The sequence below is a fragment of the Symphalangus syndactylus genome, chromosome 7, assembly GCF_028878055.3.
Source record: "Symphalangus syndactylus isolate Jambi chromosome 7, NHGRI_mSymSyn1-v2.1_pri, whole genome shotgun sequence".
Taxonomy (NCBI): Eukaryota; Metazoa; Chordata; class Mammalia; order Primates; family Hylobatidae; genus Symphalangus; species Symphalangus syndactylus.
Window position 1 is genome coordinate 50,814,968 of NC_072429.2, and position 21,838 is coordinate 50,836,805.

Consider the following 21,838-nt stretch of genomic DNA (forward strand, 5'->3'; position numbering starts at 1 on the left):
TCATCAAGATAGCAGTGTTTCCCAGCTTAATCTATAGAGTAATAATACCAATCAAAATCCCTGCAAGCTATTTTTTGGATATAGACAAAATGATTCTGTACTTTATATGGAGAGGTAAAAGACTCAAAACAGTCAACACAATATCAAAGGAGAAGAACAAAGTCAGAGGATCGACACCACTTGACTTTAAGACTTACTATAAACATACAGTAATCAAGATCATGATAAAATAAAAGAACAGACAAACAGATCAAAGGAGCAGAACACAGTTTAGAAATAGACCCAAGTAAATACAGTCAACCAGTCTTTGACAAAGGAGCAAAGACAATACAATGGAAGAAAAAAAAATAATCTTTTCAAAAAATGATACAGGAAACAACTGGACAGCTACATCAAAAAAGTAAATCTAGACTAGACCTTACACTCTTCACAAAATTGACCCAAGATGGATTACAGACCTAAATGTAAAATGCAAAACTATAAAACTCCTAGAAAATAATATAGGAGAAAATCTAGATGACTTTTGGTATGATGATGCCTTTTTTTAGGTACAATTCATGAAAGAAATAATTGATAAGCTGGCCTTCATTAAAATTTAAAACTTTTGCTCTGAAAAAGACACTGTCTAGAGAATGAGGAGACAAGCCACAGATTAGGAAAAAAAAAATCTGAAAAAGTTCTATCCAATAAAAGACTATAATTCAAAATATACAAAAAACTCAAAAACAATCTGATTAAAGTATGGCAAAAGATATGAATAGGGAGCCCACCACAGACTTACAGATTGGTCAAGTAAGCATGTGAAAAGATGTTCAACATGTTATGTCATTAAGGAATTGCAAATTAAAACAACGAGATGCTACTACACACCTATTAGAATGGCCAAAATCCAAAACAATGACAACATCAAATGTTGGTAAGAATGAGGAGCATCAGGAATTCTCATTCATAGTTGGGAATGCAAAATGATACAGCCATTTTAGAAGGCACTTTGGCCATTTCTTACAAGCCTAAACATACTCTTACCATAAAATTTAACAATCATGCTTCTTGTTATTCAAATGAGATGAAAACTATATCCACATAAAAAATCTTCACATGAATGTTTATACCAGCTTTACTCATAATTGCTCAAACTTAGAAGCAACCAAAAGGTTCTTCAGCAGGTGAACAGATAAACAAACTGGTACAACCAAGACAATGAAATAGTATTTGGTGCTGTGATGGTTAGTATTGAGTGTCAAACTGATTGGACTGAAGGATGCAAAGTATTGTTTCTTGGGTGTGTCTGTGGGTGTGTTGCCAAAGGAGATTAACATTTGAGTCAGTGGACTGGGAGAGGCAGGCCCACCCTCAATCTTGGTAGGCACCATCTAATCAGCTGCCAGCGTGGCTAGAATAAAGCAGGCAGGCAGAAGATGGAAGAGCAGACTTGCTGAGTCTTCCGGCCTTCATCTTTCTCCTGTGCTGGATGCTTCCTGTCCTCAAACATCAGACTCAAATTATTCAGCTTCTGGACTCCTGGACTTACACCTGTGGTTTGCCAGGGACTCTTGAGCCTTTGGCCACAGACTGAAGGCTGCACTGTCGGCTTCCCTACTTTTGAGGTTTTGGGCTTGGACTGATCCACCCCTGGCTTCCTTGTTCCTCAACTTGCAGATGGCCTATCGTGGGACTTTACCTTGTGATCATATGAGTCAATTCTCCTTAATAAACTCCCTTTCATATATATTCCATACATCCTATTAGTTCTGTCCCTCTAGAGAACCCTAATAGAGATGCTAAAAAGAAATGAGCTATCAAGCCATAAGAAGACAAGGAGAAACTTAAATGCATATTACTAAGTGAAGGAAGCCAGTCTGAAAAAGCTACATACTGTATGATTCTAACTACAACACTTTGCAAAAGGCAAAACTATGACAGTAAAAAGATCAGTGGTTGCAAGGGGTTGTGGGGAAGGAGAGGTGAACAGGCAGAGCACAGAGAATTTTTAAGAGGTAAAAAATGATTCTGTATCATATCATAAGGGTGGATACATGTGTTAAAACCCCACAGAACATACAAAACCAAGAATGAACCCCACTGGATAATATCATGTGTCAATGGAAGCTCACTGACTATAACAAATGTACCACTCTGGTGAGAGATGCTGATAACGGAGGAGGCTATGCCTGTGTGGGAGAAGAGAGTATGTGAGAACTTTCTGTACCTTCCACTTAATTTTGCTGTGAACCAAAAACTGAACTAAAAAATAAACTCTATTTATAAAGAAAAACAAAAAAACAACTAAATGAACATTATCTTTGGGTAAATAGAGGTATATGTTTAAATTTTACATGCCAGAACTGCCTACAGAAAAAGGTTTATACGCAATATAAAATACTGGCCAAACTCATTAATATAAAAGTCAGTAACTCATAATTGACACAAAGCATAGAAGAGATACATGAAAGCTCTACATCCCAGCACCTTTCCTGGAGCTGAAATCAAGCAAAGAAATCATGGACCCTCAATTCTCTTTCAAAAAAGGCAGGAATATGGCCGGTTGCAGTGGCTCACACCTGTAATCCCAGCACTTTGGGAGGCCAAGTTGGGCAGATCATCTGAGATCAGGAGTTCGAGACCAACCTGGACAACATGGTGCAACTCCGTCTCTATTAAAAATACAAAAATTAGCCGGGTGTGGTGGCGCATGCATATGATAATCCCAGCTATTCGGAGGCTGAGGCAGGAGAATTGTGAGCCGAGATTGTGCTGCTGCATTCAATCCTGGGTGGCAGAGTGAGATTCCATCTCAAAAAAAAAAGGGCAGGAATAAAATAACACCAAGGAAAACGTAAGAGTAATCACATGGTCTATGTAGGCAATTTAAAATAATTGGTTAACTTTTTTTTTTTTGAGATGGAATCTCGCTTTGTCATCCATGATTGAGCACAGTGGCATGATCTCGGCTCACTGCAACCTCCACCTCCCAGGTTCAAGTGATTCTCCAGCCTCAGCATCCCGAGCAGGTGGGATTATAAGCACCCACCAGCACGCCTGGCTAATTTTTATATTTTAGTAGAGATGGGATTTCACTATGTTGGCCAGGCTGGTCTCGAACTCCTGAGCCTCAGGTGATCTGCCTGCCTCGGCCTCCCAAAGTGCTGAATTACAGGAGTGAGCCACTGTGCCCAGCCAACTTTTTTAACAGAATAGTTTAAGTTTTAAAACTCAGTTCTGAGTTTTATATGGCAAAGAATTCAGATGAGAAGAAAGAGAGGAAAATAAGTCAATTCTGAGTATTCAATGGCAAAGAATGCAGATGAGAAGGAAGAGAGGAAAATAAACCAATGTAAGCCAAAGAAGTCTTAAGAGCTCAGATTTTAAAGTTTATACAAAGTTTATACATGTAGAGGCCCATAACCAAAGACAGGTACAAATGAGTCACATGAGTCACATGAAGTTATAAGAATAGCATCAGGAAGATTAGAGCTAAGAACAAGCAGAAGCTTATAGAAAAAAAAAAAAATGCTAGGCAAAACTAAAAAAGCAATTTTGGTTAAAAGGAAAAGAAGAACCAGAAAAACACTGCCTCTGCTCAAGGCAGAAGACATTGTTGCTAACAGGTGGTTCCAGACATTGCCGTTTAACTTTGATTTTCTTTTTGTCACTTCTTTGTCAAAAAGAAAGGAGAAAATACACATAATCTGACTGAAATGAGAAGAAATTCTAGCGAAAAAGGTATCCACAAGGGTGAGAAAATGTATCAAGTTCCTCTAAAGGGGCTCAGTTGTTTGGCTGAGACAAACTACATTCCAATGGACATCTAACACATAACACTATTAAATGGCACTATGACCTCTGGAAAATCAGGAGAAAAGAAAGGGAGAAGGTTAAGTGGAGTAAATACAGTCCATATTTTCAAAAGGAGAATGAAGTGGAGTAAATACAGTCCATATTATCAAAAGGAGAATAATAATACTATTTATTGTATATGGCCTAATGTTGTGTGCTAAGATCATTACATGTATTGTCTAATTTAATCAACATAGTAATAATTCCAGCATATCATCCCTATTTATTTTGTAAATGGGGAACCTCAGGCTTAGAGATTTAAAAACTACCTATATTGCAAAGCAAGTAAGTAGAGAAACAGGAATTCAAATCCAGAAATTCATGTTCCATTTTTATGGTAAATGAAGGTAGATTTTATGAATTATAGGCAAATTAATATAATGAGATTTCTTGACAAATTCTAGACATTATACAAACATTAACAAAACTATTAGGGGTCTGGAAATTTAATTGCTCTTAGGAATACAGAGCACTCAATATAACACACACTCAATATAACACGCACTCAGTATTATCACAAACATAGAAAACACAAAAAAACACATTGTTTTAAGAAACGTATAAAATAGCAGTACACATTTCTAAACTTGCGACAAACTAAGGAGGTTAAGGTCTCAAACCAAAGTGGCATTAAACCACAATGACACCATAAAGATATACAATTTTTCATTTGTCAATTATCAAAAAAAAAAGATAGACAAAAAAAATACAGAACAACCCACAATGAGATATCTCTTCATACCCATTAAAATGGTCAATATCTAAAAAATAGAAAACAAGTGCTGGTGAGGATGTGAAGAATATGGAATCCGTGTGCACTGTTGCTGAGAATATAAAATGGTACATCCACTGTGGAAAACAGTATGGCTGTTCCTCAAAAAAGTATAAATATAATTACCATGTAATCCAATAATTGTACTTCTGGTATATACTCAAAAGAAATAAAAGCAGGATCTCGAAGAGATATGTGTATGCCCATGTCCACAGCAGTATTATTCATAATAGCCAAAAAGTGAAAGCAATCCAAGTGTCTATCAATGGATGAATAGATAAACAAAATTTGGTACATACATACAATGGAATATTACTCAACTTTAAAAAGAAATGAAATTCTGACATTGCTACAATATGGATGCGCCCTGACAAAAAAAAAGCCAGTCACACACACACAAAAAAACAAATATTGTATGATTCCATTTATATGAAGTACTTAGAGTGGTCAAAATCGTAGAGATTAGAAAGCAGAGTGGTGGTTGCCAAGGGCTGGGGGGAAAGGGAGAATAGGAAATTTTTATTTAATAGGTATAGTTTCAATATTACAAGGTGAAAAGAGCTATAGAAATGGATGGTGGTGATGGTCACACAACATTATAAATGCATTTAATGCCACTGAACTGTACACTTAAAAATAGTTAAGATGGCAAACCTTATGTTATATATAGTTTGCCATAATAAAAAAAAAAAAAAAAAAAAAAAAAACAGGGCCAGCCTGGGCAACACGGTAAGACTCCATCTCAGCAACAACAAAAAATTGGCCAAGCATGGTGATGCATGCCTGTAGTCCCAGCTACTAAGGATGCCAAGGTGGAGGAGCACTTCAGCCCAGGAATCTGAGGCTCCAGCGAGCTATGATCATGCCACTGCACTCCAGTCTGGACATGACAGAGCAAGACTCTGTCTCTAAAATAAATAAATAATTTAAAAATTAAAAATAAAACAAAACAACAAAAAAATAGGGGGAAAAACCTTTATAGGAAAGCTTTAGTAATCAAGACTATGAGGTACAGATATGTAAGTCAACAGAGTCCTGAAATAAACCCTGGCATTTACAGTCAATTGATTTCTGACAAAGATGGTAATTCAACAAAGAAATGATACTCTTTTCAACAAATGGTAAAGCCAACTGGATTTCTATGTGCAAAAAACTTAATGTAGACATTTACCATATACCACATACAAACTTAACTCAGAAGGAACCACTGACCTAATGTAAGAGCTAAAACTATAGAACTTCTAAAATAAAACATAAAATAATATTTTCATGACCTTGGGATAGACAAAAATTTCTTGAATCCAACACCAAAAGCATAATCTAGAAATGAAAGAACTGACAAAATGGATTTAATCAAAATTTAAAGCTATTACCCTCAAAAAGACATCATTAAGAAAATGAAAAGAAATCCACAGACTGAGAAAAAATATTTGCAAATCATATATCTGATAAAGGATTCATATCCAGGATACACAAAAAATTCTTACAACTCAATAAGACAACCCAATGGGCAAAAGATTTAAAATAAACACATCAAAGAAGATACATAAATGGCCAACAAGTACATTTTAAAAATGCTCATCATTACTCATTAGAGAAATGCAAATTAAAACCACAATAAGCACTTTACACCCACTAGAATGGCTATAATTAAAAAGCCAGACAATAACAGGTGTTAGGAGGATGTAGAGAAAATAGAACCCTCATACTTTGCTGGTGAGAATGTAAAATGGTACTGCCACTTCAGAGAAGTTTTATAGTTTTCTTAAGTAGTTAAACTTACCATGTTATTCAGCAATAGCACTCCTAGATATCTATCCAAGAGAAATAAAACAATATCCACAAAAAGACTTACATGCGATATTTTTTGTTTGTTTTTTTGAGACGGAGCCTCGCTCTGTTGCTCAGACTGGAGTGCAGTGGCACTCCATTCTCAGCTCACTGCAACCTCGCCTCCTGGGTTCAAGTGATTCTCCTGTCTCAGCCTTCCGAGTAGCTGGGATGACAGGCATCCGCCACCACACCCAGCTAATTTTTAATTTTTATTGTATTTTTAGTAGAGACGGGGTTTCACCATATTGGCCAGGCTGGTTTTGAACTCCGGATCTCAAGTGATCCACCCGCCTTGGCCTCCCAAAGTGCTAGGATTACAGGCATGAGCCACTGTGCCCAGCCGCAAATGTTTATAATAATCAAAATACGGAAACAATTCAAATGCCCACTGACTGGTGAATAAATGTGATATATTCATATAAAGGAGTACTGTTAAGCAATAAAAAGCAACAAACTATTGATACATGCTACAACATGGATGAACCTTGAAAACATGCTAAGTGAAAGAAGACTACATTATTACATGATTCCAGTTATATAAAATGTTCAGAAAAGATAAAATCTACAGGTACAGAAAACAGATTAGAGGGGATGTGGAGCTGAGGATAGGAGTGAGGACAGACTGCAAATATGCAGAGAAACCTTTTTAAAGAGTTATGGAAATGTTCTAAACCTAGACTGTGGTGCAAAACTTGGTGTATTTACCAAAATCTTTGAATCATACACTTAAAACAAAAAAACTTTATAGCATATAAATTATACCTCAATAAAGTAGCCAATAAGTTAAAAACAACTACTACTACAAAATAAATGAAGTGGGTACTTCTCTTACCTCTGCTGGATATACTGGGCATAATCTGAGGAATCATATTATTGCTTGTATCCATAGGCTGGGAATTATCTTGACCCATCTGATCATCAGGTGGCATATAGGCAGGAGGAGGCGTATCAGCTAAGAAGAAAAAAATAATAGTTAAAATCTTCATTCTGCTCAAAATTATTACTCTAAAAGCTTTAGAAAATTCTTAAGATTACCGGCAAGCTTCATTACTGAACATCACACACAAAAAAATGTAGGATACTATCCTAGGGCAAGGGAAAAGGAGAACAGACAGCACACCTAATAGCAATTGAAAACCTACTACAAATCCACGTTTATTTAGCCCAGATCCCTGGTAATCCAGGATACAAGGATCAGTCCTAAAATTCACTAAAACAGAATTCAAGGTCGAGAATTTTGCCTTTATATTTATGTGTTCAGAGAAACTGCAGCTATTACATATCAATCTGAAGGACAGATTATCCTCATTTGGGTATATATATACTACAGAGACAAATTATTAAGATCAGCACATACTGTATACTGTCATTTAAAACTGGAAAGTAAAACTATGTCCCTTCAAAATTTGCCATCAACACTAACAGCAATTGTCTAACGCTTGTGCAACATCTAAACATGGCTGTTGCGTCCTATTAAATGGTTAGGTAATTCACTTAGGAAACTAAATGTTAACTAGAAAATCTTTTGAGTTTCAACACTCATAGTTGAAAATTTTGCAAAAGCTACAGCTATACTTTTTTGTCTCAGTAACTATAAATAAGAACCGAATTTGTCTTTCATCCCAATGTTTTGCATAGGATGTATTTTGAGACAGAACTACAATCAGCACTGAATGGAAGACAAACTATGAAAATTTGTTTTTGAGCAAATTCCTAATAGCAAGTTAAACAGCTGGCACTTAATTTCTCTTCAAAAGAAAAAACTATACCAATTGATATTTTGCTGCAGTAGAGAAATCACAAAGAATATAATGTAGGTCCTCGAATAATGTTTTGTTCAGCATCATTTTGTTATGACGCTGATGAGAAAAAAAACCCATTCCCAGACAGGGCCACGTCTGTGTAAGTCTGAACATTCTCCCCATGTTTGTTTGAGTTTTCTCTGGTTACCCGAGTTTGCTCTCACTTCCCAAAGATGTGCACATCAGATGAACTGGCATGCATGTCTAAACTGTCCCAGTGTGAGTGCAGGGGTGTGTGTGAGTGCACTCTGTGATTTAATCATGTCTCATTCAGGATTGGTTTCCACCTTGTGCCCTGAGTTGCTGGAATGGGCTCTGGCTATCCATGACCGTGAATTAGAATAATTAAGTAAATAACAGTCTTACTTGTTTTTATTGCTCTTCCTTAAATATACGCACAGCTCATATTTATTTCAATGTTTAGTATTAGAAGACTTTTGGGTCTTTATGTATAAATTTATGATATTTTTGTGACCAGAAATATACCACAAGAACTTAACTCTTGTTTATATCAACTAGCCTATGATAAAACTGGCTTTGTAATATGCTGTTTCAGTTAAAGTCATAGTTTCCAAGAAGTTATCAATGACATTAAGTGAGGACTTACTGTACTTACATATGACTCTGCCTGACAACAGCAGGTGTTCAAATATTTCTTGACAGTGACATAATGATATGTCCATACATGACATGCCAATTACAAGATTTAGGAACTTTACAAAATCTACTTATCTTTCTGCAGTGAAATCAGTTCATCAGTTATCTAACTAAAGATAACCAGGATTCATTTTAACTTCTAAAGTCTTAAATAATTTGAAAAGCCACATAGTAAAGTTGAAAGAACACTGACTTTAGAGTTAGACAAACCTGGGTCTGAACCTCTAGTTCTTAGCCCTACCCTACGTAAGGTACTTAAAAGTTTAAAATTTACTTTAGAATTTATTTTTCCATCTGTAAAACAGGAATATCTATCTCACATAGTCATTCTGAAGATTAAATTTAATGCCATAGCTTTTGTCACAGTATCAGTTATATAAAAGACAATAAATGGTACTGTCATAAAATATAAGAAAATATTTAAGTCAAATAGGGCTACTTCCATTTTTTAAACACATGGTACTTGGCAAAATAAAATCTAAACTCTTCTGGAAATCAAACAATTACCTAAAGAATAAAGAGTCAGAAACAGCTATACCTTGGCATGTAACAGTTCACCCAGAGGGCCCACAGTAACAACAATTGTGATTCTTAGGATTTTTTTTTTTTTTTTTTTGGTATCAACAAAATAAAGTCTTACCTGGGAGCTGAAATGGACTTCCTGGTCCAGAACTTGCTGGGGAGTTGGGGTATGTGCTGCTAGCAGGAGAAGGGGGATAAGGGCTGTTTGGAGATAAGGGAAAAGGAGTGTTGTTGGGCTGGTGGAAAGAATCTGGAAACGTGGCATTTTGTGGCATGTGTGGTTCATTGTGGCTCAGGTTCCTAAACTGAACCAGAAGGCTGTGTTGTGGATTGAATTCATTATGACGAGGCACTAATACTGGAGGTAAGACTGAAAAACAAAAATCAAAAGTCATTTGTCAGGAATGACTAAACAAATGCCCCATCCACACTAAGGGGTTGGTAGAAAGGATTCATGTAAGACTGTAAACCTATTAAAACAATTTACTTTTAGAAAGGGCTGTTTTATAGAGCCCTGAATCTCTATTTACATAATAACAATCCAAAACTCTGTAAGCATTTAGCCTGCATAAGGTACCCTAGAAGACAGAAAATCCAGAGAAAGATACCACTCCTGTTCTATGAGATAAAGGATATTAAAAAACAACCATAAAACAGAGAATTTAACACAATAGGAGTTAAACAGAGGTGAGTGCTCCCAGCTAGAAGAGAATCAAACAAAATACTGTAAGAAAAAAACATACCTGACTGAACCTTAAAGATACAGGAGGATTTCACATGGGAGTACTAGGACTGGGAAGAAGTAGAAGGGGAAGGTGGCAGAGGAGATGAGAAAGTCAGTTGGCCTACGCACTGAACAAGGAGTTAAGACTACAGAGTGAAGTTGGAACCTGTTATGTGAATGCCCTAAAAACTTCCAAATTTCCAATTATGAACACTTAGATCTTTCTTAGTTTGAAAGATCTCATGTTTTACGTTGTTCAGTACAGTTTTCCATACTGAAAATGGTAATATTCTCTAGGTAAAAGCCTTCCAATCAAAATCAGTCTTCTAAATATGACCATAATGAAAATATATACAACAAAATCTAAACATTTTTAACAGATAAATTTTTAAGAGATAAACTTTATTCAAATATTCGCTTTCTCTAAAGACCCAAGTGACCAATCACATTCAAATCTCTGATTACCTTTCCCTACAGGAAACTGAAACAAACCTGATTCTTCAAACATTTACACCTCATCTCATTAACAATTGTCCTGTATCTGTCAATGTAATTTCACTTAGAAAAATCTCAACTTGATTCTGATATCATTCAGCATCAACAAAATGAGTTTGTTTTTAAGCTACCTAAGTCACACTTCACCTCCCTAAAGTAGGGATGTACACAACGATCCAGTGTTTCTGTTAAGTCAGTATTTGTGCTATTTTTGTCTATTGTTTCATTTCATTCTACTGCATTAGTATACTAAATATGTGGTTAACATCTGACTACAATTGTTTTGTTCTACTGTGTGTTAACAACTGCTATTCCCCTTACAGAACAATGAGGCAGCTGCCATTGGAGAGAAGGGCATTAGGCAGCAAGAATTTCTACATTTAGCAGGCTAGCAATCTGAGAGACTTAGTGAAATAACTACCCAGGAATTCAGTTCAGTAAGAATTTCTTTGCTTTTTTTTTCTTTAGAGGTATGCTAAAATCACTGGCTTCTCTTTCACTTGTATATTATCTATGCACATGATTTTTTAAAAATTATTTTATATCATCCAAAATAATGTTAATATGTGGACAGTTTAAAAAAAGACATGCTATTAGAGATTATGACAAAAACTGCAATTGCTAGCCCCCTCCCATATACTGTTTCTATAGAAAACAAATTTAAACTCTTAGCCATCTCTTATAACATTTACTTTGTGTACTGCTAAATAATATGCTTATATTGCTATTATTAGTCAAGATATTATTTGTAGACTTGCTCTTAGGGCAAATGAGGCAGCTTTCTTTTATTATTCTATTCCACTCCCATCCCCAAAATAGAGTTAAATATAACATTTTGATTAAATCAACATCCAGTATTGATACATATATATATATGTAATTCATTGCTGAATCAAGTGTACTATGAGTCTACTTTTTCTTGAACCGTGTTTTTACTGAAGTTAACCATTGCCTTGTTTCTTCATTTCTTTAATTTTAAGTACATTCCACTAATATTTCCAGAATTCCAACAGATCTGTTAAACACCTATCATTACTATTTCTTGGATACAACAAATAATCAAATAATTTATTCACTCCATGTTTTCCCTTGGATCTTCCATCTTTTTTTTTTGAGATGGAGTCTCGCTCTGTCGCCCAGGCTGGAGTGCAGTGGCATGATCTCGGCTCACTGCAAGCTCTGCCTGCCGGGTTCACGCCATTCTCCTGCCTCAGCCTCCTGAGTAGCTGGGACTACAGGCGCCCGCCACCACGCCCGGCTAATTTTTTGTATTTTTAATAGAGACGGGGTTTCACTGTATTAGCCAGAATTGTGTCGATCTCCTGACCTCGTGATTCGCCCGCCTCGGCCTCCCAAAGTGCTGGGATTACAGGCGTGAGCCACCGCGCCAGGCCCAGTTCTTCCATCTTTTTGTTCCAACCTATATTGGTTACTGCTCAAGTCTCCTACCAGTCTGAAGTCCTTGGACTTCCCTTCTCTACTGCTGGATCACATTTTCTAGACCTCATCCTCTATTAGTGTCCTAAGAGAAAGTAAAAAGTTAAATTTTCTTGACTTCCTGCATGTATAAAAATTTATTTTTTTTGCTTGTCTGCAAGCAGATAACATTTCCTTCTGAATTTTGAGGGCACTACTTTACTTTCTTCTAGAATTCAGAACTGCATTGAGAAATCCAGTATTCTGATTTCTAGTCCTTTATATGTTTCCTGTCTTTTCTGGAAGTTCTCAGAATCTTTTTTTTAATCTATGATATACAAAAATTTCATGTGGGGCTTTTTTAATCCTTTGTTCTGATTACTTGGCCACTGAGCCCTTTCAATTTTCAGTTTGGGGAACTGTTTGATATTATTTCTTGGAAAATTTTCTCTCTGCCATCTTCCTCAATGCTCTATTTCCAGAATATATTATTCTACTAGAATTGATATTTAATTTGAAACTGATTCCAGGTCACTTAATGTTTTAACAAGTACTTTTTAATGCACCAACTCATCTAATGCTCATAACAACCTATTAGGTAGGTAGTATTATTCCCATTTTACAATGAGGAAACTAAATCTCAGAAAGGTTAAGGCCTGAGGTAGTATTTGGTAAAACCAGGATTCAAATCCAGAAAGCCTGGCTCCAGAACCCAGTCTTAATCACTAGACAATACTGTCTATTAGATCAGGGGTCCCTAACCCCCCCAGTTCATGACCTCTTACGAACCAGGCCATACAGCAGGAGGTGATGGTGAGAGAAAGTGAGTGAAGCTTCATCTGTATTTCCAGCCACTAGCCATTGCTCTCATTACCGCCTGAACTCCGCCTCCTGTCAGATCAGTGGCAGCATGAGATTCTCATAGGAAAGCAAATCCTATCGCCAACTGCACATATGAGGGATCTAGGTTGTGCGCTCCTTATGAGAATCTAATGCCTGATGATCTGTCACTGTCTCCCATCATGCCAGGATGAGATAACCTAGCTGCAGGTAAACAAGCTCAGGGCTCCCACTAATTTGACATTATGGTGAACTGTATAATTATTTCATTACATATTACAATGTAATAATAGAAATAAAGTGCACAATAAATATAATGTGCTTGAATCATCCCAAAACCATCCCCCAACCCATTCTATGAAAAGACTGTCTTCCATGAAACTGGACCCCGGTGCCAAAAAGCTCAGGGTACACTGTATTCAACTAAACAACTATGACCACCTAGGTTGGCCCTCTATTTTTCTTATGTTCATTATCTCTAACTATCCTCCATCTTTTTATCTTTTTGCAAAACTTACTCCACTATATTCTAACTGTGTGAGCGTGCCTAAGTTACTTCCCTTTTAAGTCTTTGTTTCCGTATCTATAAACCTGTAAGTAAACTGAAAGGGTTGTAAAATGTCAGTACCCTTTTCTAACCCCATGAAGGAATCACTATTCCATCAGTGCTCAATAAATATTAATTGCTATCACTGTTACTACTACCACTACCACCACCTTCTACTACTTTATTAATACTGGTAATATGAAGTGATCCATTCTGCGTCACAGCTGCTTAATCATGGGGGGTCAGCAAGCTAATCTAGCTGGGTAATCTGCCCCTTCCCCAAAGAGTTTGGACTCAGGCTGAAACATAAGGTCTCTATGGTCTCTTTCCAATAGTTGAACTAGTAAGACATAAAATTTTCAGTCATTTGAAAGTATCAGAGCTATGCCCCAGTCTTTTCTATAGAATGAATCATAGCTGAGAAAAATGTATACAAAAAATAAGACACTTCTATTGGCTGGCTGATTATTAGTCACACTTTGGCTATAGGGGAATACATAAAATTCCTAGACTTACTCCTAGCAAATAGCAAGCTTGGGAGTTTTTCAGCCTATACTTCTCTATTAAATCCTCTTATCTTCCTTTCTTCATCAATTCCTTCAGGTATCAGCTTTCCTTGGACTCAGTAAGAAATTGAGAATCATATCATACCAACTGTCTAAAGACACTCTAAAGCTCTTAAGTTGAACTTTTGCAGACAGCATAGTCACTGCTATCTGCTATCCTTTCTACTAGTCTCCACATCCAATGTTATTTTCAGTCTTTTTACCACACATCTCCATGTGAAACCCAGATAGACTCTAAGGTAACCACTATGATTCCCATCTCCAGGTATTCAAACCACTGGGTAATTCTCCCTGCTTGAGTATGAGTATGACCTATCACTTCCTTCTAACCAACAGAATATGGCAAAGGTGACAGGGTGTGTATGATTACATTCCACAATAATATAATGCCCTTCTTGCCAGAAGACCCTCTCTTCCTTATTGGCTTTGAAGAAGCTGTCATGAATGTGAACTACCTATAAAGAAGGCTATGTGAAAGCAACTGAATCTGTTAACAATCACATGGGCTTGGAAGCAGATCCTTCCCTAATTGAGCTTCTGATAAGACCTTGGCCCTAACCAACACCTTGATTACAGCGCCTTTCAAAGGACCCAGCTAAATGTGACTGGACTCCTTACCCAAAGAAACTGTGAGGTAATAAACATGCATTGTGCTAAGCCACTAAGTTTGTGGCAATTTGTCGTGCAGCAATAGATGACTAATGAACTCAGCTAGCAGCTCAGCTTATACCATTCATTACAAAAAAAAAGTTTACTGAGTATCACCTACCAAGTGCCAGACAACAATATACTATTCTAGGCACTAAGGAGAGAGTAATGAATGAAATAGAGGAAGCCTCTGCTCATGTCAGTCAATAAACAAAATAAATATCTAATATAGAGTCAATTAGTGATGCAGATATTTGAGCAAGGACTGAATGGAATGAGAAAATGTGCCATGGAAAGATCCTGGGGGAGAATAAGTAAACAGCAAGAGTTAAAGCCTGGAAACAGGAGTATGGCAAGTCCAAGGAACAGAGAACTCCGAGGATAGGTCATACAGAGTCTTATAGAAACCTCTTAAGTGTGACAGCCTTGAAAGTGTTTTCAGTAGGAACTGATGTGATTTAGTATGTTTTAAAAAAATCATTCTGGCTGTTGTGTGGAAAACACAATGGGTTAAGGGGAAGAAGAGACGCAGAAAGACCAATTAGGACACTACTTAAGGTGAGTGATGATGATGATGTACTGTACTAAAGTAGTGCTGTCACAAATGATGAGAGGTGACATTATTAAGACATATTTTGAAGGTGCAGCAAACAGCATTTGCTCATATTTTAAATATAGGACTTAAGTAAGAAGAATAAAAGATGACCTTGCAGTTTAGGGCATTAGCAATTACATGAATGCTGTTGCCATTCACTTCAATAGGGGAAACCAGAGAAAAAAACTGAAGTTTCGCTTAGACATATTACATTTGGTATGTTTAATAAATAAATATTCAAGTGGAAGTGTCAAGTAGCCAACTGGATACACAAGTCTAAAACCCAAGGGAGAAGTTGACTTGAGTTCAAAATGTGAGCATCAGCTTATAGACAATCTTAAGACATGTGACAGCATGAAAGCACATAAAGAAATAGTATAAATGGACAAAAGGTCCATGGACTGACTCCTGTGAAAACAGCAGAATACGCCAGCAAAGAGGGACAAGAACAGTCAGTGAGGTAGGAGAACCAGGGTAGCATACTGTCTGAGGGGCCAAACAGAGAAAAAGTTTTGAGTAGGATGGAAGGAGATAAACTGTATCAAATGCAGTTGAGCGGACGGTAAGATAAGACTGAAAAATGACCCCTTGACCTATAAAAAGGCAGTCACTAGTGATCCTGACAAGTTAAATGGTAGGAAAGAAAGACTAACTAGAGAAGTCACAAGAAAAAAATGAAACATAAAGATAATAAAAATGGAGCATCCTCTAAAAGGACTAGTGGAATCAGTGCAGTGATTGGGGTTGGGTTATGTGAATGAAGTGAAAAGCAGAATTTTTTTTTTAAGTTTTATTTTAGGATGGGTAGTATCATGGCATGTTTGTATGCTATCAGAAATACTCTGGTAGAAAGAGAAAATATAATGCTGGAGAGAAGGATGATAACTGTAGGAACAAAGTTCTTCATTTGACAAAAAGGAATGGGATATAGTACACACTTGGAGCTTAGGTTTTAAATAAAACAGAGACAGGTCATCCACAGGAAAAGGCAGAGTAGATATATGGGTGCTTACAGTGAATAATGAATTAGAGTAAGCCACCTGAGAATTGTATCACCTACATATAAAAAGCTAAACTCAAAATCCAATAGTCCTTCCAAGGTTAGAATATTTAAGATGGAAACACAAAGCTAATATAACCTTTTCATTACTAAATCTAGTTACACGCATATCAGGCAGAGAGGTTTTTTGTTTTTGTTTTTCCAAATTCTTCTCAGGAATAAGACCTACCTGGACTTTCCACTCTCTTATAGTGGTATGGGTTGATACAAACTTCTTTTTGCTTAGATCCAAATGGAAATTCACAAATATCCAACGGCTTTAGCTCATGATGACTCTGCAAATCCGGCCAGCGCCAAACACGACAATATATAACATGGGGTAAGCCTTTTCTGTGAGAAACCTGCAGGCGTCCATCTAAAGATCTGGGAATAGTGACACATTTACTTGGCTGTCCTGGACTGCTCAAGGCTTTCTCCAGTTCCTCCATGGCACCCTTTTTCTTTTTTAGCTTCTTCACCAAAGCATCAACTGCCTTTTCTGCCCATTTCTCCTCCTCATCACCTTGTTTCCATCCCAACAATCGCTTTACTGCTGGACTAGTAAAAGAAAACAAGCTGGCCATTGACGTCATTTGACACAAATCTTCAGAAACCTTCCTGTAACTCAAAGTCAGTGGCTACTGAAAGAACCGATCACAGGTGAAACGTCATACACAGGTCCTAAGTGGAAGTTCCAATTAAAAAGGGAGGAGTAACATTTATCTTCACAAGTGCCATATGCTTCTTTCATTTGGCCAAGTCCTGAAAGAGAAAGGGGGAAAGGATCCTAGTTTAAATCAATTCAATTTATATAAATTTAATATAATCGAAAGGTATATTATTATTAAGAACAGAAAAGCATTACAAAGTAAACAAAAAATTGATAAATTTTCTCCAAAAGTTCTGTGACCACTCAATTCCTTCTCCATAATGTGAACAAGTAAGACACTGGCAATGTCAAATGATAACCAGAAGCAAAACCATCTTGCTCTACCTCCTATGTATTATCCAAAAATAGCTTCTGGACTCCCTTTGATTAGGCCACTAAACCCTAAAACACTCTTCTGAAATTTGATCCTGAAGTACTTTTCTTCACTGAAATCCATGTTACATGCTATGTCAGTTTTGAACATGATTATGTCCTGATCTGAATAGAAGTCTTAAAAGAAATCCAGCTCTTCTCTAAGGTCATTATTTTCTTTAAATGTTTCCCAGACTGAGAAGGTTTGGACAAAAACCATGGTATGACTGAAGTCACATTATTAGATGCAAATTGTATTCATGGTTGTATAAGATGTACCAAACCCTCAAATAAATCATTATAACTGCCAGTAAAATGGCAAGTATCTATTTGTAAAACTAAGTATGTTGAATAAATTTAAAGAGAATAAATTCATTTTAAAAGGGTCAGTTTCTAATTTTACAATTCCTATTGGCTTATTTTAAGTGATATTTTAAGCATATTGGTTAATGAGCCTGCTCCAGGTAAACCACTGTTCTGCACCATTAAGAAGCTCCTGATGATGACAGGAGGAAGTGACAGGCACTCCACTGATAAGAGCTGGTAAAAACCAGGCTCAGTGGCACACACCTGTAATCCCAGTTACTCGGGAGAATCACTTGAGCCCAGGAGTTCAATCACATCCAGTCTGAGCAACATAGTGAGATCCCATTTCTAAACAAAGAATAAAAAGAATGTGTAAGATTTCCTACAGATCACTACACAGCCAACTACAGACGATAAATACCTACTGAAGTAACAAGAATAACGTTTGGAAAAACGGTGTAACAAAAGATGCTTCCTTTCTTGTGCCTACAATTGCCAAATGCTATAGCTTTGTCTTTGAAAAATTCTAGCATCAATATTATTCTGGACCAGGTTGCATCTTCCCAGAAAAGAATGTATGTGCTCCGTTAAAGCCCAGACAATAACATAAAGTAAATAAAGATAATGTAAACACAGAGTAAAGTAAAACTGACATACACTCAACAAATAATTATTGATTCTTTGTTACGTCCCATGTATTGTGAATAGCCATGATAGGGTTTTTAAAAAAAGTTATGCCAAGTAGGGTTTAATCTCAACAGTCAATAAATTGATTCATTCAAAATATACTTACTGAGAGCCTACTAAAGTACCAGATAACAGTTCTGGATGCTGATCAACTACTGGCAGCTATCCAGTCTAATATGGTGGAACCATGGTGGGGAAGGGTACAGGAAGTAAAGATATCCTCCTTATGTATGGATATGCCTTGTGCCTTGTCCTGCCCAGCCCTATGTAGGATGATTTTTGCTAGGCAAACAAAACTGGCCACATTAAAATAGAGAAATATAACAAAGAGAATGAAAGCATCATTGTCACTAACAGGTCACAGAGTATAAAGTGTTATGTACTAAATGAACTGTAAGAAGGGCTCACCTCAGTTGCATCTACATCAAGGATGTATGATAAAATCCATGTGGGTCAGGAAGTAAAACCATGGTTTGGTTGTCTGAGATGAGATGGGAAATGTCAAAGGCAAAGGGACACAAACAAAAAAATACATATATAGGCAGACATGAACAGAGCATTTCCTAGGCTAGATAAGAGACAGGCCTGGCTGACTGATACCTTATTCATGAACACTAGAATACAATGGGGGGCTAGATAGGGTGGTGTACATATGTGTGAGTATGTGTATGAGCAACAGAGAGACAGTTAAGGAAGAGGGAGGCAAAAAGAAAGGAGCTTCAAGACCAGAATTCAGAATACAATATCATACATGATCAGGCCCTTGGCTTCTCCTTACTCATTTCTTAACCATTATCCTACCTAACTGCATTTGACCACACTTGACTTCTTTCCATTTCTCAAGTATTCTAAGGTTATTTCTACGTGAGGCCTTTGCATCTGATGTTCCCTCCCCTGAAATTCTCTTCTCCTGTAACTTAACGCGGCATACTCACTCAAATTAATTCAGTTGTTCAAAGGTCACCTCCTGAAAGAGGAATTACCTGACCACTTGATTGAAAATAGCATGACAGCCCATTCTCACAACGTTCTCTATCCTGACCCTGTTCATTTTTTATAGCATTTACCCTAATCTGATATTACATTATCAACTTTGTTTATTTACTTTATGTTTTCCCCAATGAAATGTTAGTATGCAGGTAGTCTCATCTGCGCTCAAAACCACTGGATGCCCTGAACCTAGAATAGTGTCCATTTATCAAATAAATGAGTAAGAAAAACAATTTGTAAAAATATAGATACCTTTCTAAGGATGTCTATATCAAACTTAAAACAAAAAAATTGTTATTTATGGATATCTATGATATCAGAGAATAAAAATCAGCCTCCCAAGTTGATGACATTATAGGCTTGAGCCACTGTGCCCACCAGATTCTGTTCTTTACTAGTATCACTTTTTCAAAGCCTATTAGCTTTTCCGTAAAATAGAGATGATGGTTCCTAAGTCACAGAAATGTTGAAGTAATAAATAATGTCTATCTAACACAAGCTTTACAAACTCAACAGTACTATTCAAACATGAATTATAATCATTAGTATTCAGAAAGAAGAAGAACCAAGACTTAAGAGACTGGCTAGATCTAGTCCTAATCTAATCTTGCCCACTACTCTTCCACTATACACACCTTCCGATTGAATCCAAATCCCTGGCCCCTCTATCCATCTGTGTCTTCCAAGAGAAATCTTAGTCATTCTTAATGATGAGCTCCAATCTATCCCCTTTTGTGAAGACCTCCTTTATCACCCAATGCTGCAGAGGCTATGGTCACTGAATATTTATAATAAAAACTAACTAATAAGACATAAATAATATCGTAACTTCCCAAATACAGTACAAAATCCTTCTAAGAAGTAGTCTTCAGCACCTGGACCATTCCATGTGCCATATCACACACTATGATACTTAATGAATGGTCACTGATTTTTCTATTAACTGTACCTTGAAATTAGAGATAATTTCAAATTTTAAACTCACGTTGTCTAAGATAATGATAAAATGAGAATTCTACCCACAAAATTAAAAACATTCAGAAGGTAGCTTTGTCAGTACAGACGGTGGTAAACTCCACTGAGAAAAGGTCATGACTGGAGATACAAGTTTAGCCAGGTAAAGATGAGAAACAGATTTAAGATTTTGCACAAAGAGCTAAAACAACAACAAAAAAATAGGTTTTCAACAGAGTGAAAAGAACAGTAAGTAAACACCTAAATATTAGGAAACATTCACTGTTAGGAAAGAGTTTCCTGATAGTGAGTTACTGATTATGCACTATTAAAAAGACAGAACTAGATACAATGGTACTGCAGAAGATTAAACATATGGGAGAGTTTAAAGAGAATGTAAACAAAGAAAAGGCCAGTGACTTTGGTGAATGGGTATGCCACTAAACTTCAAGAGATTAGTTTCAAAAAGAACAATAGGTGTCAGTTTTAAAAAACCTAGAACTCTTACTAGTAAAACTAGCACAAGGAGAGGAGAAAATCTCACACTCAACTCTTTAAATATGGAATGACTAAAAAATTTAGCACTTTTGATGAAATTATTTCTAAAAATGTTTTCTATACTTCCCAAACTGGTAAAGTGGTATGTGCAAGCTACCCGAGTACTTGTTATCTACATCTCAACTTACAACGTTACAAAAGGAAGAAAAATTCATCATAAAAATTAGTGAATAGTCAAAAGATCTGAACAGATCCTTCACAAAAGAGGACATTAAAATAGCCACTGGATGAGAAAATGGGCTCAATATCATTAGTTATGACATGAATGCAAAAAGAAAACAAAAACTACCACAGTCAAATCTCACTCGGTACCTACCAGAATGGCTACACTTAAAAAAAAAAAAAAAAAAAAGATTAACTCTTCATGATTAACTGGAACTCTCATATATTGATAGTAGGAATATACATTAGTCCAGTCACTTTAGAAAACTGTTTAACAGTATCCACTAACGCTAAACATAGATCTCTATGACCCAGCAATTCCATTCCTAGGTATATATCCAACAGAAATGAGTGCTGTGTCCACCAAAAGACAAGTACATGTTCCTAACAACTTTATTTATAACAGTCCCAAACTGGAACCCAAATATTCATCAGCAGTAGAGTGGGTAAATACTGGTAATAAATTCATAAAATGAAATACTTCACAGCTACAGAAAGAACTAGTATATGTAAAACATGGAAAATTCTCATATATTCTGAGGGAAAGATTACACATTATTCCATCTATACAACATTCAAAAACAGGCAAAACTAACCTATGCCATCAAGGCCAGAAGAGTACTAAGAAGGGTCATGAGACAGCCTTCTAGGGAGCTAGAAATTTTCCATATTTTGATCCAGGTGATGATGACATGGATGTACACATATCAGAAGTTCATTAAGCTATACACTTTAAATTTGTGTGCTTTACTATATGATTATTTCAATTTTTAAAAATATTTTTAAAACGTACTTGTGACTGATCACTTATAAAATTAGTCCCTATTCACAAGTGTCTCCCTCACCATAATGGCTTATGAACCATGA

The 21,838-nt window shown here is 36.4% G+C and overlaps 1 protein-coding gene across 22 annotated transcripts in view; it reads right to left on the reverse strand.

Moving 5' to 3' along the window:
* Positions 1-21,838, reverse strand: part of SMAD5 (SMAD family member 5) — a 49,736-nt gene that overhangs the window by 11,954 nt on the left and 15,944 nt on the right. For 14 of the 22 annotated variants that reach the window (XM_063643249.1, XM_055286167.2, XM_055286161.2 and 11 more), the window contains 3 exons: positions 16,484-17,055; positions 9,542-9,793; positions 7,275-7,394 (listed from right to left, as the gene is read on the reverse strand). In XM_063643249.1, coding sequence (XP_063499319.1) covers positions 7,275-7,394; positions 9,542-9,793; positions 16,484-16,886 — 775 coding nt within the window. In that variant the 5' untranslated portion in view covers positions 16,887-17,055. Of the gene's footprint in view, positions 1-7,274; positions 7,395-9,541; positions 9,794-16,483; positions 17,056-17,884; positions 17,969-18,715; positions 19,054-21,838 lie in introns of those variants that run through there. The other 8 variants (XM_063643244.1, XM_063643251.1, XM_063643246.1 and 5 more) reach the window with 2 other exon arrangements.